Raw genomic sequence first — 24,142 nt, 5'->3', positions numbered from 1 at the left:
ACGCGTTATTTTTCATTTTTCTCGGTGAGATAGTAACTCACGTTTATCTGAGTGTAGTGAATCTAGAGCTACTGTATTCTGAAGGAATATATATTTGTTGTTGGGTTAGGATACCTTTTAATAGACCAACATGAGACTTTACAATTGTATCTACTTTATGTACATTATTGCATGTGTGCAGAACCTTTGATATATCACAGTGCTGTTGTTAATGCAATGGCAAGTAACACAAAATATCCTCTGTCTTCTCCAGACAGATTCACAGGAGTCTTGTGTCAACGCAGAGAAAAGAGTGTTTTGACACATTGTTCCGTTCTTTGATGCACAGCTGCGTCATACTGTACTGTATGTAAGAACATTCTCACATGTGATGCAGAATTGTAGACTTATTCCACGTCAGAGATTGCAGATTTTTTCTCATCAAATAAAAGGAAAAAGCAGTTACTTCTCTTGGCATCCATGTAGCAAGCACTTTACATCTATTAGCTTCTTTCCTCTTTATACTAAATACCAATACTTTTCAATTTACAAATGAGCAGTTTGTTTTTCCTAATATTGCATTTTATAACCAATGAAACAGTGTTTTTCAGTATTTTTATTAATGTCATGAATGAAAAAAAAACTGTGCAATTTTTGTACCAGCCCAGCACTGAAGAGCCTTTAAAACCCATCGTAGGTCAAGGGGGGTTAAAATAAATAAATAAATAATAATAATAATAAAAAAAAATCTTTAGGAAGCCCAGTTTATTTTTTCCCAAATTAATTACCAAAAAGTTATATTCAAGAAAGCACTACTTCATGGGATTAATATGCTGGCCATATTATAGGAAGTGTATATCTCTAAAGAATAAAATAAGGGATCTCTTTTGTCCTAAAGGAAAAAAAAATACAGGGATGGTTTTTTTTTTTTTTATTATTCTTTTATTATTGTCCACATGCAAATATATATACTGATTGTTATTGTTATTATTATTATGATATGCTATTTTGTTGCTGGTGGGGTCTGAGAAGCAATGTGTAGCGAAGCCCTTTGGTTCATTTACAGCTGGAACCTGGCTCATTAATACCCTACTGAGTAAGTCGCCGGGATTTGGACATTCTGAAACATTTTGCTTGTAACGTTAATTCCACTTTTAACTCAAACTGTGAAAGCCAAATCCCTGGTCCTGAGCCTACTGTACATGTATAAGCACAAAAATAAATCTGGTGACCCCATCATGTGAAATGATTGCCAAGCATAACGTTTTCTGCACTGTATACTGTAATTCTGTATTTTGTTCTGACTATTTACATTTACTAAACTCCGATCTTTTAACCTGCTTTTTTTTGTGTAGAAAATAGTAATTTTGCTGAGAAACTTGCCTCTTTCAGCACAAGCACCTATCGATTACACCAGGGGTGCACGTTCTTTCCCTGCTGCGCCCCCCTGCCTGCTTCCCTCCCTGCTCGCACTCCCCCCTCCCTTACCTTGTCTCACGCTCTCCAGTGTCAAATGACGCCGCAGGATCACTTTGCCATGGCGACGTGACGCCGCGTTGCCGAAGACAAGGTAAGGATAGTTGCAGAGGAGTCATGCGATCCCCCAGCATTTAATGTAAATGCCTTGGAGAAGAGCACCGGGTGTGTGCAACCGCTGCGACCCTCCACCCCCCCTGAAAAATCTTGCGCCCCCCAGTTTGCGCACCCCTGGATTACACTGTCAACTAGGGTGTCTGCTGCAAGCTTTTTTCTTTTTGTTGCTGTTGCAATCATTGGGATAAAAACAAATGTATTCTGAATAATAAATCAAGGGAGAAACTGTTAGGGGATTTAAACTCTGAGACGTTTGCTTTCTATAATGCTACCTCTGTCTTTTACAATATACAAAGGAGTTGTGCTCTGTTCAGTAGAGTTATTGAGCAGAGAAAATGACCATAGGTCGTCAGTACGAGTTCAGTACTAGAGATGTGTGAAACGTTCGCATTAGATCACGAACCATGCGTAATTTGAACTTTTAAATGGTGGCTGTGTCAGAGTTCGCTAACATGAAGTCAATTAGCATTGCTTTTCATTTTGATTTAATATATATATATATTTTTTAAATTGTGAAATTCTCTAGAATTGCTTGATTGCTGCTACCTTCTTGGCAACGTTATTGGCCTTATGAGGATTGGAGTTTTTTTTTTACAATTGTGAGAATGCATTTTGGATTGTTTCGTACTAAGGTACACACTTGACACCCAATAAGCTGGGGGGGGGGGGGTGGGAAACCCGGGCACTCCCTTAAAGATGTATATATTTGACGGGGGAAATGAAACAAGATGTTTACAACCTTAAAGGAATATATTAGGATCCCCTTGGCTTCGTCGTCTCTTCCTATGGCTCAGACCCCAATAGGATCTATCCAGGATCCTTGTTGGTACAGGGATACAGAAACCCAATAAGCTGATCAGATGTATCCAGTCCAGACATTGAAACCGGAATACAAAGGTTCTAATTATTATTGGGCAGTCTCCAAGATCAGCTTTATACAGTCCATACCCATCACCATTTATAAACCTGAATCTACTAGACCTGTTTACTGTAGGTGGTCGGAAGACAGAGGGTTATCCTAGATCTAAGCTTGTTGTTCTCACTATTTATATTGCACAGTGTGCACATACCTTTTTTTAAATTGTGGATGAGGTATATATGTAGCGTGAATCTAGCTCATTTAAGTTTATACATAAATGATGTCTTATTGATTGTTTGAAGCCTAATGAAAAATGTGGATAGTAGACAAAGCACTAAAACCCATTGAAAATATGTCTAGTATTGTCCTCTCATCTAGTTAAAGATAATAATACATGACATGATCTAAATCACCTACTCACTATGTTGAATAGGGACTATAGATGTAGAAACTTACCACCCATTGATCATTGGTATGAATCACAGGAGGTACCTGTTGCTTCTCTCCCCTTTAATACATTGATTTAGGTCTACTATGGTCTTTAAACTTTGAAAAAACCTGTCTGAGGGAGTTCTTTAGTCTTCTGTAGCAAGCATTTTTTAAAGCAATTTATTAATGTTTAATCTCCCTTCTGTAAAAACAATATTTTCCTGTTCTCCATATGTCAGTGGGTACTGATTGAGATAACAAGTTGGTCAAGATACTAAAGACACCATCCAGCAAATATGCTAGAACTACACGCGGTCAAGAGAGCTCTGTTTTTCTTTCAAAACCATATCCTGGGCACAAATTTATTTATTTATAAAATATTGTACCAGGAAGTAATACATTGAGAGTTACCTCTCGTTTTCAAGTATGTCCTGGGCACAGAGTTAAGACAAATAATACATGGTTACAAATACAGTTACATAATGAGCAGGGTATACAATATATACAAGACATTGCATGCACGGTTAAAGAAAATATATATGATGGGCGTATGAAACAGTTACAGACCAGATTAAAATGTGAGACCAGCCTTAGATTTGAAAGAACTTAAACTGGTGGTGGATGTGAGAGTCTCCGGTAGGTTGTTCCAGTTTTGGGGTGCACGGTAAGAGAAGGAGGAACGGCCGGATACTTTGTTGAGCATTGGGACCATGAATAGTCTTTTGGAGTCTGATCTCAGGTGATAGGTGCTGCATGTGGTAGGGGTGAGGAGCTTGTTCAGGTAGCTGGGTAGCTTGCCCATAAAGAATTTGAAGGCAAGACAGGAAAGGTGAACTTCACGCCTAGACTCTAGTGATGACCAATCTAGTTCTTTGAGCATTTCGCAGTGATGTGTGTTTTAGTTGCATTGTAGAACAAAATGACAAATTGAGTTGTAGAGAGTGTTAAGTTTGCTAAGGTGGGTTTGAGGTGCCGAGCCATATACTATGTCTCCATAGTCAATAATTGGCATTAGCATCTGCTGTGCGATACGTTTTCTGACCAGGAGACTTAGGGAGGATTTGTTCCTGTAAAGTACCCCTAGTTTGGCATAGGTCTTGGTTGTCAGGGTATCAATGTGCATCCCGAATGTTAAGTGGGAGTCAAACCATATGCCCAGGTATTTAAAACTAGTAACAGGAGTTAGGGTGGTGTTAGCGTTGGTTCTGATCTGGAGCTCAGTCGCTGGTAGCTTTAAAAATTTAGTCTTGGTCCCAAACACCATTGTTACAGTCTTGTCAGTGTTTAAAAACAGTTTGTTTTGGGAAATCCAGTTTTTGAGTCTCAAAAAGTCAGACTGAAGTATGTGTTGAAGGTCAGAGAGGCTATGGCTGTGTGCATATAGGATTGTGTCATCTGCATACATGTGTATTGAGGCTTCCTGACAAGCTGTGGGAAGATCATTGATGAACACTGAGAAGAGTAGGGGCCCCAGAACAGAGCCTTGCGGGACGCCACAGGTGATATCCAGGGGGTTAGAGTTAGAGCCAGAGATGGACACATGTTGGGATCTACCTGATAGGTAGGACTGAAACCAATTTAAAGCATGCTTCCCTATTCCAGAGCTCTGGAGTTTGTTGACCAGGATAGTATGATCAACAGTATCAAAAGCCTTTGCAAAATCTAGGAATACTGCCCCAGTGAGTTGACCCCGTTCCATTCCACACTGGATTTCATTGCAAACTTTTAGCAGGGTAGTTACGGTGGAGCGTTTGGGACGAAAGCCAGATTGGAATTGGCTAGGGATATTTGTCTTGGTATAGTAATCGCTTAATTGGGAGTGGACACATTTTTCCATGACTTTGGATAGAATTGGGAGAAGTGAGATTGGTCTGTAGTTTGAGACAGTGTTTTTGTCCCGACTTTTAAAGATTGGGACAACTCTGACAGCTTTCCAGGTCTTAGGGATATGGCCTGTAGACAGGATAGAGTTGACTATGGAAGCAATTGGTTTGGGAATTGCTGGGGCACCAAGTCTTAGGAACCTAGATTGTAGTAAGTCAGGTCCACATTGGCTGCTTAGTTTTAATTTGAGAAGAGCTTGTGTAATCTCCTCTTCGGATACTGGACCAAATTGAAAATTGTGAGCAATGTTGGGAGGGGGTAGGGCTATGTGGTTACTCCCAGGATGAGATTCAGGTTTGTGGTTTGGGTTGCGTTTTGCTAATAAGTTAGTAGCACACCCCACAAAGTAATCATTGAATGCATTTACAATGTCGGTGGGGTATGTCAGAGTAATATTGCCCTTAGTGATATTACTTGGGTGTTGATGGTTAGAAGGCTGGAATATGTTGTTGATAACCTTCCAGAAGTTAGCTGGGTTTGATGTGTTCTGTAGGAGATTTCTCAAACAATCCAGAGGGAGCATATAGGGAAAAAAACAACAGAAAACACACAATTAAGTGCAGATGTATGGGAAATTGATTAATTAAGCATGTGATGGTTTCTTGGCTCGTATATGTCTTGTCTACTCACAGGATATCAGTGAATAAAAAGCAGTTTGCAGATAGGGCTGCTACCCATATGGAATAGTATGGTCAGGATCCCCCTCAAAGGCTCTTTCAGCGATGGAGTATGATATATGTAGGATGAGAGAGAGAACTACATAGTGTGATCAGACTGATCGACGAAGCCGACAACAGTTCATTCTAACTGGGCGAAACGCGTTGAGTGGACCTATTTTGATCTTGGAGGCGATCCGTAGCCCACCAGCCCTGCAGCCATGACGTCACACTCTCTGACGGGCGCAAGGAGGGGAGTTCCAACACAGGATTTCGAGCAGTGGAAGCCAGCCAAACCCAAGGGAGGTGGTGAGCAGCACGGCGAACCTTCAATTTCACCATTTGTGTGATACATGCTTGTTTTATATTGGCACATTGTAAGTGCGCGTTTTTATACCCCTTTTTTTACATAAAGAAACTTATATCAGTCTGATCGCACTATGTAGTTCTCTCTCATCCTACAAATATCATACTCCATCGCTGAAAGAGCCTTTGAGGGGGATCCTGACCATACTATTCCATATGGGTAGCAGCCCTATCTGCAAACTGCTTTTTATTCACTGATATCCTGTGAGTAGACAAGACATATACGAGCCAAGAAACCATCACATGCTTTATTAATCAATTTCCCATACATCTGCACTTAATTGTGTGTTCTCTGTTTTTTCTTTCCCTATATGCTCCCCCTGGATTGTTTGAGAAATTGCCTTACACCTTGGAACCCGTGAAACAGGTCCCACCAGAGGGTTTGAGCTGGGTTTTAAGATTTAAACTATCTTCACTATATATCACTTAATTTATTATTATTTCACACTTTCATTTAAGTTGTTCGCACCTTTTTTTCACTTTTTTCACTACTTTCTGGAGGAGATTGTCAGAGTAGTATTGTGCTTTTGCATGCCTTGTTTGCCTTGTGCTCATGTTCTGCAGGCATCTGTAGTGATTGAGATCCTTGGTAGTGCCAGTTATTTTGTGGCTTTTCCACAAGGCATCCCTGAACTGGTAGAGTGCTATAAGGTCAGGTGTAACCCATGCAAGGTGGGCACCCCGTACCCTTATTCTTCGTAGTGGAGCATGGGTATCACAGAGTTTTAAGAACTCGTATTGGAAATAGTCGAGCGCAGAATCAGGGTCAGGAATTAAATCGATTCTGTGCCAAGGGCAGTTGGTAAGGTCAGCCAGAAACTGTTGTGGGTTAAAGTTTCTAAATGTTCTATTGAGGAGAACTTTAGGGCTTGATTGGGGCGGTTTAATTTTCCTTACACAGTACACTATTGCATGGTCACTGAAAGTGTCAGGAAGGATGCTAGAGGATTGGATTCTGCTGGGATTTGAGGAGAGAATACAGTCAAGCAAGGAATGGTTGTGCGATTTCAGGTTTGTTCGTGTGGGTTGGGAAATGAGTTGCGATAGGTTAAGCGACTTGATTTGTGTGTGGATTTTTTTGTGGTTTTTAGGGTCAAGCCAATTGAAGTTGAAATCCCCAAGAACTAGCAGCTCACTCTTCTCATTCAGAGAGGAAATTGAGCCAAGAAACTGGGTGATATCAGTCAGAGATTGTGGAGGGGCTTTAGGGGGGCGATAGATGCCAGCAATCAGGACGGGCTTAGAGAAGGGGTAGCAGATTCTGCCAACAAGGATTTCAAAAGAGGTTGGTCTTGGGGGGGTAATTTAACAGTGTAAATTTTAAGGTGTCTGCAATATAAAATAACACCCCTCCTCCTCTCTTTGACCTATCTCTCCTAAAAATGGAGTATCCCTGGATGGCAATATGTGCATCAGGAGTTTTAGGGGTTAGCCATGTTTCTGTATGAACTATGGCTTTTGGTTTATGCATAAGGCACCATGCCCTTAGTTCATTCAGTTTGGGCAGCAGACTCCGGATATTTATATGGGCGAGCGATAGCCCTTTTTGGAATTTGAAGGGGGTATTCTCAGGGGTATGGGACAGAGTTGAAGTGGGAGGACCTGGGTTAGGTTCAATATCACCTGCTAAATAGTATGAGTAGAAATTTGAGTAGTTTTTTGCAATTTGATACTTTATTATGTTTGCCATTTGAGTGTGCTGTGGTTGGAGTGCTGGTTTTCAGGGTTCTCCACCAACATTCAGTAGACAGTGCAAGGCTTTTGAGTAATCCAGGGTGTATGGTGATGTTGGGCGTGGGCCAGGAGAGATGCGTTTGTAGTGGATATAGAGAATAACATTTCAATGAGGACATGAGAAAGAGCAAAGTGGAGACAAAAAGCAGGTTCATTATGCCAGAGGTAGGTAATGCTGCATGGAGCTGTTGTGAGCCAAGTGTGTGTGCGCAGACTAAACAGCAGGGATCATAGTGTGGTCAGAATAGCTCACCGTTTGTTGCCATGTGTAGAAGAGTTTGCAGAAAGATGCAGTCCCCAGTCATCTCTAGTCTAACTATAGTCTAACTATATTTCTCACTTAAAAGCTCACTTTAAATGCCTCACTATCTAATGCCAATGCAGTGCCTGCAAATGCAGGAGGGTATTGGTTTTATACAGCTAAAGCAGTCACATGACCCTCCCCAATAAATCAGCTTGTTCCAGTTGGTCAATTAACAGCACAGAGTTAAGAGGGGAAAAAAAAAACACCTTTTGATATTCAAACATACCAACTTATCAATGCTTAAGGCCGCTGAGTAAATCTTTTAAACAGGACTTGCACATCAGGGACATACCAACTTATCAATGCTTAAGGCCGCTGAGTAAATCTTTTAAACAGGACTTGCACATCAGGGACATACCTGTGAAATATAATACAATCAGACAGCCGCACAATCGTAAGAAAAAAAAATGCACACAATGCGCACCAGGGATTAGAATTGGTGAATATATATATATTCAGTGTTCGACAAGCCTATACATTTGCTCGCCCCGGGCGAGTGGATTTAACCCCCGGGCGAGTAAATATTGGCCCAAGCAGCACACGTTTGGTACTAGGTGGCGAGTAGATTTTTTTGTGTGGCGAGTAGATTTTTTGGTGATTTGTCAACCACTGTATATATTTATTAAAAACAAAAACCATGAATAAGGAGCATCAACTGAGGGGATCCAACCCCACCTCAGTATACAAACACACACTTAATCAATTGAATATAAAATAACCACATTAAAACATAAGTAGATCTATCTAAAAGACTAGATCTAAACACTACATTTACAGATAAATAAAAAGACCTAAATGCTCAAAAATCATGATGTATAATGACAGGATGATGCTAGTAGCAAAGCTGAACAAAGGTCTGAGTCTGAAAGGGGGAGGCGGAAACTTACACTGAAGTGCCGAACGGGTCCCGCTGGTGGGCGTAAGGGGGTCCGGACCACGCCACCGCAGAGATGTTACCACCGCACGGACTTCCTGCAAGCGCCGCCTCAGCCTCACAGCATACGCGCAGAGTGACCTGTCGCAACCTCTACGCGTTTCGCACTACGTGCTTCGTCAGGAGGTTACGCACAGTCACTCACGCGTATTTACATAACTGTCCACCAATCAACAGCCAAGCTGTGAATCAGGGCCTACTAAGTTCAAACTATGCATTGTATAAATATACAGACATCGTGAAACATGTATACAGGCATAAACAGTGGACATCAATAAAAAAGCTGGATACCTCAAAAATAGAACCATGATATATACATATTTTATCTTAAGAATGGGGTAAGTTCTATTAATTAATTGAAACCAGTTGGATACCTTGATTGAAATGTGAAGATCCAATATTGTTCTTGTTGTAACAGATTGAGATCTCTATTACCTTGTTTAATATTATAAGGAACACATTCTAATCCCTTAAATCTTATACAGCTACTGTAGGTTCACTGTTGTGAATGTCTTTAAAGTGCTTAAGTAAGGGTGTTAAAGGCATGCCTTTCGCTAGAATTTTAGGTCTGTTTTGAACATTTCTTAGATGTTCTAGCATCCGTATTTTAAAAGGTCTCTTTGTCTTACCAATATACTGCATGTTGCAGCTACACTGCAAGACATATACAACATGCGTGGTTAAACAATTAATAAAACTCTTGATCTTATAGGTTTGATTAGTTGCAAAAGACGTGATGGATTTATCTGTGGTGACATGATTGCATGCTTTGCATTTACCACATTTATATGTTCCTACAACTCCTAAACGTGTTTTGATATCACCAGAGTTATTATTCTTTTTAACAACTTGGCTCGGAGCCAGTATACTCTTCAAATTAGGTGCTCTTTTGAACACGATACCTGGTTGAGATTTTAATTTAGGTCCCAATATGGGTCCATTTTCAATACACTCCAGTGTTTACGTAACACTTTCCTAATGATACCATGAGCCCCACTGAATTGTGTAATAAAGGGGGGTATGGTGTCCTCTTTCTTACTGGCCGGTACCGCTTTTTTGATGATATTTGAGCAAGGACTCACGCTTGATTTTATTGGTCTTTTCTAATGAGGAATCAATTAGACCCTCATCATATCTTTTACCAAGAAATCTCTTTTTAAGAAATAAAGATTGTTCATTAAAATCTCAGAGTTATTCCTTTTTATTCTTAAAAATTGGTTGTACGGGATATTGTGGACCCATCTTTGATCATGGCAACTAAAAGGGTCTAAATAGGAGTTTACATTTGTGGCTTTGAAATGGGTTTTGGTCTGAATAGTATTTGATTCTATAAATATCTCTAAGTCAAGAAAGTGAATACTAATGGTACTATTCTCACCACTGAATTTAAGATTAAATTTATTAAGGTTCAGGACAGAGACAAAATTGAGATAGGACTCTTCACTTCCTTCCCATACAATAATAATATCATCAATGTACCTCCTCCACAATTTGAGCTGTGGAGGAGGACATTCAACAACCATGAGACTCCCACTGTCCCATATATAAGTTGGCGAATGATAGGGCGAATGTAATCCCCATTGCCGTCCCCAAGGTTTGTACTACAGAAACCTTCCAGCAAATATGCTAGAACTACACGCGGTCAAGAGAGCTCTGTTTTTCTTTCAAAACCATATCCTGGGCACAAATATAATACAATCAGACAGCCGCACAATCGTAAAATACATTGCGAAACAAGGAGGGACCAGGAGTGGAAGACTTCTGGCTCTTGCAGCATCAATCCTGCTTTGGACTGACCACCATCTTCACGGTTCATATGCCCGGATCCAAAACACAATGGCTGATTTTCTTAAGCCGAACCGTAATCCATCCAGCAAGTGGACACTCGGGTTTCATCAGTTGGTACTTCAGTGGGGGTATCGTATCCAACAACGATAAAGCCGTATTAAGAACAGTGTCATTCCATCTCAACCAAGAGATGATTATGCCATCATTCTGCCCAAATCCTGGTAATCCTAAAGAGGAGAGACTACATAATTTAGATGTAGGAATGTGATTGAGTTTGTACTTACTCGGAGTTCGAAGGTTTAGAAAGTCGGTAGGCTATTTATACTCCCATAGGAACCTAGAAAGAGGGCAACAAGCCTCTAGCGCAACCATATCTTGATATATTACATTGTGTATCAAGATACTGTAGTCTACAATCTTAGAAACAAACAAGTTCAACGGGGAATAAAGGAACATTCAACAAGAGCTTCTCCAAATCATGGGCCTTCAAAGTGTCTCCGATGCAGGTTTGTAGAGCACAAGTTTGTTCCTCTTTTCACACCTTTGGGAAATACTATAAGTTTTATCTTCAAGCCGAAGCAAGCTTTGGTAGAAAGATTCTGCAAGTGATTGTATATTAAATAAAGGGTTTATTCGGATTGTTCATTTTTTTTGTCTTTATTGCCCTCCCATGTGTTTAGCTTTGGTATGTCCCGATCCGAACCCACTGCGATGTGGGGAAAAGGTTAAATGTATTCAACTTACTGTAATGTTAATTTACTGTACTAATGGCAATGGGGATATTATACCTTCCCTGTAATAAATGTGTCAGTTATGTTTTATAGCTATGGGAGACACTGAAGACTGTTCTGCAGGTAGAGGGAGGGCCTGATATACTGTAACGGGTACCTGCAGAAGAGATTCCTGTCCTCATGTGCTGAGGAGTTATCCCAATCATCACCCACTGTTATTAGTGGAGTACAGGAAAAGAAAATGACGGAAAATTGGATACATTTTCCCTTTCTGTGGTCATGCCAAAATGAATGTGTTTTTTCTTTTTTTAACAAGACTTTTGTAATGTATTAGTCATTTTTTAAAAACATATATTGCAACCTAGATTACTCGTTACCATCAATGTATTTGTTTCTGAAGGAGAAAAATAAAGGCAGAATTGCGTCTGTGGTAAAGAAGGTTCCATAGACAGCTTTATCACAGAAGAAATGAGACAAACATTGATTATACCCTCTAAAGCAGGCAACAATTTTTTTTTAAATTATTTTTCTTTATATAAATGAGGTTTCAGTCACAAAAATGTAAATACTTAAGCATATCGATGCCATTATTTTCCTATTGCACTCGTTCAGGCTGACTCTTACAGAATGCAAAAATGGTTGCTGAATACTGGTCAGCAAGGTTAATCTGATCGTGTGGGGGTTTTTTTTTTTCTTGTGTGAGTAATGTGTTGCAAAATACTACATTTCCATAATAAAGTCAATATGTTCCAAAAAGTTTGCCTGAGAAAGCCAAGAGCGGTACTATGTATTCTCTACTATTGTCAACACATTTATTTATAGGCTTTTTCTTTCACAATGTGATCACTTTCAGGGCGACAACACGAGAGCTGTTAATACAGTAGATGAAGTGCTAATGTGCAGAGCTTTCGAAACCTCAGAAGTGTGTACACTTGAAGAATAGTCACCTACAGTAGGAAGGCCTGTTATGTTCGAAAGCTGTCCCAGTGAAGCTACAGTTCTCCGGGACCCTATACGGCTGCTTAAAGTCTGAACTACATTTCGCTGCCAAGAAAGTACCGTTTTTTTCTAAACCCCCAACAAGGGTGTGTGAAGAGTGTGAAATGTAGCGTGTTAAAGAAGAAAAGAAAAAAGAAACATGCTTGGGGGCCTCTTCCATGTCTTGTACATGCAACAACGGGACCGAGATTGCATAACTCACTTTCCTTGAGCTCACCTGCTACGCTAAAATGACTGGAAGTCAGCTGGATATAACTGGGAGTGCTTACAAAATAAACACCACCATTCTTTATATATTGGCCTATTCCTGGACACCAGGGCAGGGATCAGAAAATCATAAGCCGCTCTGAAAACTGATCAGTACATTTTCCAAATCCCTTGGTGATTAGCAGTGTGCCTTGAAGTGGCTTTTAATCTCAGGAGCAGTATTTGCTCTTTTTTTTTTTTTTTTTTCCGCTCGCAAATGCATTTCCTTCCCTCCGTTCATTGTACAGTGACCTTTTGGTGTGAACGGCACGAGCAAGTTGTAATGACTGTAAACGGTGAGGTCGGTTCTAGTTTTATCTAGTCAGAACTGCGAAAACTGAGTTATCATTGGAGAGTCGCCATGGCAACAGTAGATAATGACGTTGAATCTTTTTAAACCTGTTCCACTCTTTAAACTAGGAAACACACTACATTAGTTCATATCGCAATTTTCAAATTTAAGTATGCTTTTTACTCTTCACATCCTTCCATGTAAAGTGCACATTGCATCAGCGATACATCTTAGGCCTCTATTTAATATGCTGTGAAGTTGCCTTCCCCATCAGCTCCATTCAAAGAAGCGGTCCTAAAATCTTCAGAATGGAGATGGATGGCTTTACAGCATATTGAACAGGTGCCTCAACGTACAGCTTGCTCATGAAGCATTTTAGTGCCCTTGTGATGTACAAATGTAGCCAGGTGGGTTATACTAACCTCTGTCGTGTTATGGTGGAATAACTTGTGATCTGATGTGCTATTTCTGCCATTAAATCCTATGGAAACGCTGATATTCAGTGTCCTCATTAAGTTAAATGAAGCTGGCTACCAGGCATATCATCCGCAGTGGCCCTATTGAAATACCAGGTAAGTCCTGGGGAAATGCTAATTTTCGGACACTTGCACCAGTGAGTATAGGAGTACTCAAAATTGGCATCTACAGTATAGTTGGTGGCAAAAAGAAATAAGGTGTGCGTAGATCCCAGACCATCCAGTATTCAAATAGTCCCTCCTGCTGCTCCAATCTTTCTCCCGCGATCAAAAACAGGGCAAACTCGAACACATTCATACATAAAAGAGAGCGCAAAAAAAGGGGGGTTGTCATTTTTAAAATACCACTTTATGTAAATTACTAACAATACATTCACTTACATTACAAATAATAAGATGGTACCACGGTGTTCACGATATCCCTGCCCGCCAACCCGTCAGATTAAAAAGCAAGCAGTCCCACTGGATGATAAATGTCCTGATATGCCGAGACCACAGAAGGAACTGCTGTGCAGAGTAAAGGTATGGTGGCTGCCGAGCTCCAAACACAAACGGCAAAGCCAGGAACTGGCATCGGACGTCGCAGCGTCCCACGTGGTACCAACGTAACCAGTATCACCTCTATGCGTTTCAAGTTCACTACTCTTCATCAGGGGTTGTACTCACTGGTTGGAAAGCACTGTAAGATATACCCCACAGTCCCACACTATTGGTTACCCTCTAATCTAGGTAATTAAAGTGCTCAGGTGCTAAGTGCTTAAGGTGCCATTCAAAACAAACTACAATAAACTACAATAAACAAACATACATAATCATAATCCCTTTACCATAAATTTCATTAACACACTTAAAATAAGAATGCCATAATGCTTACAAATCTAATACATACTGTACCATTAATACCACTTTAATTAAAATGTATATACTGGTTGTTACCCACCAATGAATATATACAATCAAGTTAAAAAAACAAAACGTTTAAAATGATTAAATTAGTAAAACCTTGAAAGGCTGAAATTCAAAGAAAGTGCATAAATTGGTAACACATGAAATGATCAATCATTATAATGGTTCCCCCATACATAAAATAAAAATAGGGACCCCAATAATAAGCCACATCTCATATGTCTAAACAGAACATAACCTCAGGGGACTATGGACATGGAACATAAACACTGATAATCAGGGGAGAATTATGATGACCCCCACTTAGATCATCATTTCAAAAAGGGACTTAATTCAATGATTTCATTTAACCCAAGCGGTGTTTTGCTATGCATGGTAAAGATCCCATACTGCTCACGCTGCAGCAGCTTGAGATCCCCCCTTCTTGGATCTCGAGGGATTATTTCCAACCCTTGAAATCTCAAATCTCCATGTCTCCCCCCATGGTGATCCAAAAAATGTTGGGCCAAATTATGAAATTTCTTGCCCTTTTCCAATAAACGTTTGGCATTTTTTTTATCCCATTAACATGTTCCCCAATTCGCACTTTCAAAGATCTAATTGTTTTCCCAATATAATGTTTCTTACAGGGACAGTCAATCACATAAATAACATAATTGGTCAAACAATTTATAAAATGTAACACACCCTGTGTTCTTGACCTGTCACCTGATCTACCACTACCGTGTCCTTTACCATGTATCTGCACATTACACATTTCCCACAGGTGTAGTCACCAATTGGTTTACTCAGAAAAATCCCAACACCTATCATTGGAGTGGGTTTCTTAAGTGCACTAGGTGCTAAAAGGCTCTTAAGATTTGTCGCCTTCCTAAAAACAACCTTCGCTTTTATTGGGAATAGTTCCTCTTAAACAGGGTCAATTTTTAAAATGTCCCAATGTTTGTACATAATTTGTCTAATCTTAGATTCCTGTTTGCAGGAATCAGCAACAAACATGGGTGTATTTATTCATAAATAAACTTTTATTTTTTGTATTTTATGTCTTTATTTATATAGCGCCATATATTTATGTTTACAAACATTTATGTAACTGTATTTGCAAACATGTATTATTTGTCTTAACTCTGTGCCCAGGACATACTTGAAAACGAGAGGTAACTCTCAATGTATTACTTCCTGGTAAAATATTTTATAAATAAATAAATAATAAATGTACATAGCGCTTCACAGTAGTAATACATGTTGTAATCATATAAATAACAAATAATAATTTTTGGAACCAAAAGTGTGTCTCTCTTAATTGTTCTACTTCTCATTATGGATTTTTCCACCAACGTGTTGCCATATCCCTTATTGATAAATCTTTGTGACAACATTTTGGACTGATTATCATACTCACTTAATTCAGAACAGTTCCTGCGCACCAGCAGAAACTGTCCATATGGTATTTGATTCAGCCACTGTCTCGAGTGGTTGCTTTGATAATCCAATATGAATTAACATCCACTTGTTTAAAAAAGGTGCTTGTGATAATGCAATTGTCCATAATTCTCAGATTCAAATCTAGAAAATTAATTTCCGTAGGGCTTTTTTCTCCACTAAGCACAATATTATATTTATTCGTGTTGAGGTAAGTTGTGAATGATTTCCAGTTCCTGTGTAGATCCTGACCACACGATCAGGATATCATCAATATACCTTCTATAATATTTAATATATTCTTTCAAAGGATGTTCGTTCCAAATAAATTCACATTCCCACAGGCCCATGAATAATCACGCATAATTTGGTGCAAATCGCGTACCCATGGCCATCCCATTGGTCTGAATATAATACCTGCCCTCAAACATAAAATAATTGTGATTGAGTATGAATAAAATGCCATCAATAATAACATTTTGTTGAATAAGAGCTAATGTGCCTTGGTGAAATAAATAGTGTGCCACCACTGCTACACCCTGTGCATGTCTTATACATGTGTACAAAGCAGATGCATCTAATGTCACCCAAAGGAAATGTTCTTCGTAAACTAAAGACTGTAAAGAATGTAAAACATCCATGCTATCCCTCAAATAGGAAGGGAGTGCACAAGTGAGGGGAGCCAAAAAACTGTGTGTAAGTGTGAGCTCATGGAATTAATTCCAGACACCATGGCATCCCAGGGGGGGACCAGGGGGGTCCTGAAGGGACTTGTGAATTTTCAGTATATGATATAATATTGGAATCCTTGGTTGGATATATATATCTATATCTATATATAGATATATATATATACATACATACATACATACATACTTAAGTTATGGTGGGTGAAAAAGTGCCAAAAACCGTCCACAGCAAAGCAGATAGCAAATGGAAATATTACTGAATGCTCATTTGCATGTCTTAGACAGGTCTGCAACCCCGCCTTTCACCATTATCACCCAGCACTTCCACTGAAGCAAGGGATTCTGGGAAATGACATGCAAATGAGCACACAGTGCCACCTTTTGCTTCAAAACCATTTTGTACATGGTTCCCTATAGGCTTAAGCTTGCTGCATGGTCACAGCTTTGAGCACAGCCAGCGTTAATATGCATAACCAGTAAACCCACCCACAGACAGCCGTTTTGACCTTAATGGGTCTCATTAGTGTGGGGTTTGTTATACTGGCTATGCAAAAATGAAGCAAGGATAGGTTTTACCATACTTAGTTAAGTTATGGTGGGTAAAAAAGTGACAAAAACCCTCCACAGCAAAGCATATAGCAAGTGGAAATATTACTGTAGGATCATTTGCATGTCTTAGACAGGTCTGCAACCCCACCTTTCACCATTATCACCATTGTTGATGATTTTGAAGCAAAAGGTGGCACTGTGTGCTCATTTGCATGCCATTTCCCAGAATCCCTTGCTGCAGTGGAAGTGCTGTGTGCTGGGTGATAATGGTGAAAGGCGGGGTTGCAGACCTGTCTAAGACATGTATATATATATATATATATATATATATATATATATATATATATATATACTGAAACTCTTTAGTTGTTAACACCCCAGCAGTCCTGGCATCCTCTAGATGTTTTTCAAAATAGACAAAAATTGTACAGTAGGATTTGTCCAAACTTTTATAGGACAACGTATCGGCTACAAGGCGATATGCCTCTTTAATGTAATCCTTTCTGTTTTGTAATACTGTACCACCTCTTTTATCCACCTGGCAGATGATCAAATCCCCATTTTTATTTAGCTCTTTTAGGGCCTGTCTCTCAAAACGAGTCAAATTGTCATTAATGACATAATATCTCTTAGTACATAGATGTTGAAATTCCCTCTCTACGAGTTTGCCAAAAAGTTCTAAATATGGCCCTCGTGACTCATATGGATAGAATATAGATTTAGGTCACAGGCGAGTGTGTTTTATATTTTTCACCTAGTCGTTCTCCTGCAATAGGTCAATTAAATTATGCAAAGTATGGTCATCCTCTATCTCGGCGTAGCGGGACATTTATCATCCAGTGGGACTGCTTGTTTTTTCATCTGACGGGTTGCCGGGCAGGGATATCGTGGACAGCGTAGTACCTTCTTATTATTTGTAATGTAAGTGAATATATTGTTCGTCATTTACATAAAGTGGTATTTTAAAAATTACAACCCCCCCTTTTTTGCGCTTTCTTTTATGTATCTACAGTTTAGTTGGTGCCATTTTATTTCGTGTCAATTGAATCTGCCATATTTTAGGTGTTACATTTATGTCACCAGTTTTAATACGCATCAAATATCCCCCATAGTATGATCCATTCATGATTGTGGGTCCTATACATGTATCTATTGATTTGTTATTGGCCAGAAACACATGGAAATGCGACACAAAACTTCTGTTACAGTTATGTTTTCACTCCCAATAATGGAGGCTTTGTTTCACGTGGCTGAAAACTACATTTAGACACACAAGAAGGGAATAATTGTATTTCGTTTTGTGTTAGATGTAAGAAACGTGGTAATCAAGACGCTTACGCCTCTTCAGTTGTGGTAGAGTTTTTTTGATACTAGGGAGGGATAAAAATGGTTGAACCAAACTGATAATTGGATGCATGATAGTATATGCAGGAAGAAAGGAGCACAGCCATCCGCATCCAGAGTGCATGGAATGAAAAATAGGGCAACTCCAAGTACAATAAAAACGAATATTTATTAATGAATAAATATTCGTTTTTATTGTACTTGGAGTTGCCCCATTTTTCATTCCATGCACTCTGGATGCGGACAGCTGTGCTCCTTTCTCTCTCATCTGCTGCTCTACACCTCTGAGGATTGCACGATGCAGAATCCATCCCACTTGGAACTTCCACAGTCAGGAATAGGGCATCAGCCTTTTTTTATTATTACCTCTCTTGTGTGGGATTGCTTATTGATCATATCCCATGGGTGAATTATGTCTTGAAGGGACCATTGGATGTGGTAGCTGTGTGGGCACCACTATGTCTCCTTTTTTCCCCTGGGATGAACATCTCTGTTAATTATACAGTGGTTCTGAAGTTTGGATTCATTTGGATGGACTTATGCTACTGATGAGCTTATTTTGTGATGCACCAACTCACCACATATCTATGCATGTTAGTATAGTATGGGCATAATGTGACTCCTCCCTAACTCAACCAGTGACAACACATTCTTAAAGGGGTTTGCAGTTCTTACATCTGCTTTGTTGAGTATAATAGTTGTAATTCTTCTATTTGACTTTCAGAAGGAATAAAGCAGGGGACCGTGAGAAAGCTCTGAACGTGATGCTTCAGGTGCTGCAGGCCTGTGACCAACCTGCGCCGGACATGTTTTGCCTGTGTGGAAGAATATACAAAGACATGTTCCTTGACTCGGATTGCAAGGATATCAAAAGCAGAGAGAGTGCTAGTGAATGGTACGAATGGGGATTATGTTTTTGCGTGTTCACTTTATTTTTTTGTAAAATCTGTAGGTTTTTTTTCCTTTTGGCGACTTCATTATATGAAAAAAATTTTTTTGTGTTTATCAGTGTTAACAATGAAGAAGAAAAAAAAGACACACTTGAATGTGGTGTTTATCAATGTACTGTGCTTGTGTTGTCTTTGTCTCCTACTTGTGGCTGGGCAACCACACTGTGCCAGTATATGTAACAACATTGCATCACTGCTTTCTTAATGATTTGAAGGAATAGGGAAAAAAAGAAAAAGATATTTAACTTTGCTACACAAATCAGTGAACAATTTTGAATTTCATCAGTGTCAAAAGTTCATACTTTGTTGAATCTTTAAATATTGTTAAAATGGATATCATTTTCTCATACACGGATGCAATTCACAACATTTAGCAATTTAGAGCATAGTCCTGTGCTTATAATGTTACCCAATGTCTGAAAAGGTTTCATTTGAAATGTCACAAAACAATGTATAATCAGAATAGGCTTAAACAAGTTGATAATGGAAAAATTATGCATATTCCATTATTTCTGCATTAGTGCCTCCCAAAGTTATTGCTATAGTAAAACTTATTCGCTCGTGTTTAGATATTTACCACTAGTTAGCACATAAAAATAACTTTATTAAATTCAAATAAATGATTAGTATATAACCCTTTTCAAGTGAAAATAAATAAATAGGCTATCCACATACTGTTAATATGATCAATGTGGCTCTAAGAGTTGTTTGAAAATGGCTTTGTTTTGTGCATGTATGTTAAGATGAAACTATCAAACAAGTAACATTATTTCCATCAGGTATCGGAAAGGCTTTGAGCTCCAGCCATCCCTGTATTCTGGAATTAACCTTGCTGTTTTACTGATGGTTGCTGGACAGCAGTTTGAAACTTCCATAGAACTTCGTAAAATAGGTACAGAAAGTGTAAAACAGTGGAGCTGGGGGACTAGCATTGTGATAATTGGTACCCTTTTAGGATAAATTGCAGTTGACCGATACAGTATGTTGGTCTTAATCTGTTTAAGGATCTCAGGTCAGTTGGCAGATAAACATCACTCCATTTATTTATTTATGTTTATTTCTACAAATGTTTTACCAGGAAGTAATACATTGAGAGTTATCTCTCATTTTTAAGTATGTCCTGGGCATAGAGTTAAAATGACAAATAATACATGGTTAAAATACAGTTACATAAGTGAACATGATATACATTATATACAAGACAACGCATGCACAGTTAGAGATAATATATATTATACTGTAGGCGTATGTAAGAGATAACGACCAGATTAAAATGTCAGGCATCTTTAGTTGTGAAAGAACTTAGACTGGTGGCGGCTGTGAGAGTCTCCAGTAGATTGTTCCAGTTTTGGAGTGCACGGTAAGAGAAGGGGCAGCCGGATACTTTGTTGAACCGTGGGACCATGAACAGTCTTTTGGAGTCAGATCTCAGATGATAAGTGCTGCATGTGGTAGGGGTGAGGAGCTTGTTCAGTAGACTGGTAGCCAAAGTGCAAGCATTATCTCATTTTAATTTGCTGCAAAACGTATAACTTTATTTGAATTTCTTACATCTAGCAACCAAAGGCTCTACTAGGGTTAGATGTTTTACAACCAATAGGTTGTTCTTATTTGCTTTTCCTTTCTATGATTTTATTTCGTGGGCATAGAGGTTGAAGCCACCTTATATATTTGGTGTATTTCAAATGATACAAAGCGGGGGAAAAAATGACATCAGTTGGAGAAACATTGAGGCAAAGCCCAGTTATACATTGACACTAATGGTGCAGTGCGATTGTCTGCTTTGGAGTCTGTTGAATAAGCCCCTTTATGTCAACATAATGGTATAATCAACATTTGCGACCTGAGTTTATAAAACATTCATTTAGTAACAGACGATGGCCCGTAATTACTAACCGTGCTATTCCACAAGACTCCACTTGGATTGGAAGCTCTTTGGGACAGGGTCTCCTTTAGCCTTATGTTGTCATTAACCTGTTGCACTTATTCCCACTGTTTGTAATGTATATTTTTTACCTCCTGTTAAGTGCCGCGTACATGTTTGGCCCTATATAAATAAAATTATACCTACATGAGACATCTTATGGCCGAGCAGGTGTTCTATGGAATAGTACTGCTTGGTGAATATGGGCCTATCTATGTTATGTTGATGTAGATTGTTGGTAAAATTAATGTTATCATACAATGCAGAAGTCTAAAAGTGCTTGTTGTTTTTACACATTTCAGGTGTACGGCTGAATAGCCTGCTGGGAAGGAAAGGGAGCCTCGAAAAAATGAACAACTATTGGGACGTCGGTCAGTTCTTCAATGTGAGCATGCTCGCCAGTGACATTGGGAAAGCGGTCCAAGCAGCCGAGCGGCTTTTTAAGCTGAAGCCTCCGGTTTGGTAAGTGGTCATTGCAGGAAGGGCTTTAATATCCTCAGGGACCTCCAGACCAGACCCTGCCTTGGGGATAACAAGAAGTATGCTGTTTGTATGCAATCTAAGTGTTAATTTTCTGTGTCTTCCTAAAGCCTGGCATATCTGGGGACCCTGAGGGGAGGTTTTATATCCACTGCAGTAAGGCAGACATGAGCAATACTTACTAAGGGTTGCTACTCCATAAGACACCTTCCAGCAGCATAAGACCATGTACTGTATGGCCTATGGAAGTGAATAGGCCACAAAGTGCCTTTTTGGTAACCGAAAGTGCGTTGGGTGTAATCACAGTAGTGTTTAGTAATTGTGGCTCATAATCCAATGGTTAACTGGGAAGAAGACACCAAGTAGCACTGTGCTCTTGTTAAAATCATATTCATTTATTCACCATGTTGAAAAGTGGCTCATTAAAAGTACATACTCTAAGGGGCCTATTCTATAAACTTCGATAAGTTCAGTGCATTGCCGAGCGATTTTGCATTGTCTTACCGCACTATAATTTTGTGTAAAAATGGTATTCACTAAGAAATCAATATTTTTTAAAAGTTCGGTAAATTAATTCAAGATCGCACTACTGTACTTGTTTGTTTGGTTTTCTTCAAGTCTTATCGCACTGAAACAGTTTGTTTTAACTGCAGCCCAGGAGAGCTGCATGGAGAGAGAGCTGCATCTCCGTGCACAGCTCCTACAGGCGACCATGCAGTTTTAATGTAAGTTTTAATAACAGAGTATGGAAGCATAGGGTCTCCTGAAATGAACCGCATTCATTTCAAGTCTGGGGACCCCCTGCTTCCCGAGTTACAGGTGCCGGTATCCCCGCCATGTTTAAATTCTCCTGCGTCACTGCCCACGTGACCTGGAGATTTAAATACTGCAGGATGAAACTGGCACCCCATACCGGGGCCTGTAACTCAGAAAGCAGGGGGTCCCGGAGGCTGAAATTAATGTGATTCAACTCTGGAATCCCCCTGCTTCCATACTCTGTTGTTAAAAATCACATTAAAACAGCTTCATTACCTTAGAGGCTAGCCGCTAAGGCATTGAATGGGTTAAGCCACAGTACCTGGTTTATTGAGAGTAGAGGGGGTGGTTGAATGGGGATACTTGGCTCAGGGTGCGTGGTTAGGCCTACCAGGAAAGTTGTGGGAGGAGTTAACACTCGTTACCATAGCAGTGGTAACCGCTATGGCAATGAAGGAGTAAACCACTCCCAATTCCCACCCGCTAGGCCTAACCACCCACTCTGTGCCAAGTACCCCCTTAACCCACCACTTCAACCCCCAATAAACATTAAAATACAGCAACCCTACTACCCACCCCTTATACACTTAAACCCTACCCCCCCACACAACACATACAGTACAGTAATTAGCAAAATTCCTATTATCCAGATCTGGATAATCACGCATTTGCCCATTAAAAATAAAACATTATCCAGCCAGCATTAAGTTCATTAAAGTTGTACTTGCCCTGTCAGGATGAAGACTGACCTCGTCTTCTTTCCCGTCCTCCGTGGGCAGCAACATAATTAAAAAAATAAACTACAGGCCACTAACCCTTTAATCACCTTAGCGGTTAGTAACCGCTATTGTAATTAAGGGGTTAACTCCCCTCCTCCCCCTACCCACCCCGGGGCAACTACCCCCGCTACCCATTGATTGTCCCAGTGGTAAACCATGCCCCCAATATGGGCATTGATTGCTACTATGGCTAAAAAAAAAAAAAGCGCCACAAAATAAAACACATGACATTTTAATAAAAACAAGCATTTCACAATAAAGCCGTTGATTGTGACTGTGGTAAACCATGCCCACAATATGGGCATGGATTGCAACACTGACAATGGATGGGCAACCTAAAAGAACACAATACAAAATACAATACATTACAATTAAATAAAAACAAACATTTGCCTAAAATGCATTGCTTGTCACTGTGTTTATCTATACCCAGAAAGGGGCATAGATAAGCACATTGGCAGTCAATGGGCATTAAAAAAATACACAATTAAATAACATACAATCAATGTGTTTCCTACCTTTGCTGTCTTCACCCTCGTCCTACATGAGCACCATCTCTTGAACCTCGACGCAATGCTCCTCAAACAGCCGATGCGAAGAAGTCCACGATCATATGTGGATTGAAGAGACGTCTCTGATGCATTCTTGCTTCTTTTCTTCTGTCTTTGTAATCCAATGGGGCGGATGATGTCCCGTCGTCTTCTTGGCATCAGATGAGAAAGAACAGGCTTTATGTAAGGCCTGTGATGTCACATTTGAGTGTCAAATGGGACACCCGTCAATCCGATTGGCTGGTGTACCATGTGACAGGGTCGGTTTTTTGTTGTTGTTTTTTTTAAGTATGTGACGTCATCTTAATGGGCACTTATAGTACTGTAAGTCACTTTGGGGGTTCAATAGGAGCTTGTTAGGTGTCCAGTATATTTTTTTAAATATATATTGCCATGCTCAGTAGCACTCCTCTGTGACACTCATATGCTTATATATATGTTGTGGTTATTTTGGGGGTTCAATAGGAGCTTGTTAGGTGTCCAGTATATAGTACTGTAAGTCACTTATCGAAGTCACTTATC

General features: G+C 39.6%; 1 protein-coding gene across 3 annotated transcripts in view; it reads left to right on the top strand.

Annotated features, from left to right (window-relative positions):
- The window catches only part of MAP3K15 (mitogen-activated protein kinase kinase kinase 15), a 201,748-nt gene that overhangs the window by 133,728 nt on the left and 43,878 nt on the right, over nucleotides 1-24,142 (top strand). For all 3 annotated transcript variants that reach the window (XM_075594301.1, XM_075594300.1, XM_075594302.1), the window contains exons 7-9: nucleotides 18,905-19,075; nucleotides 19,910-20,022; nucleotides 21,357-21,516. In XM_075594301.1, coding sequence (XP_075450416.1) covers nucleotides 18,905-19,075; nucleotides 19,910-20,022; nucleotides 21,357-21,516 — 444 coding nt within the window. The remainder of the gene's footprint in view (nucleotides 1-18,904; nucleotides 19,076-19,909; nucleotides 20,023-21,356; nucleotides 21,517-24,142) is intronic.

The sequence above is a fragment of the Ascaphus truei genome, chromosome 3 (assembly GCF_040206685.1).
Source record: "Ascaphus truei isolate aAscTru1 chromosome 3, aAscTru1.hap1, whole genome shotgun sequence".
In the NCBI taxonomy this organism is placed as follows: domain Eukaryota; kingdom Metazoa; phylum Chordata; class Amphibia; order Anura; family Ascaphidae; genus Ascaphus; species Ascaphus truei.
The sequence above is the reverse complement of the archived record's forward strand: the minus strand, read 5'-3'. Positions and strand labels throughout refer to the sequence as shown.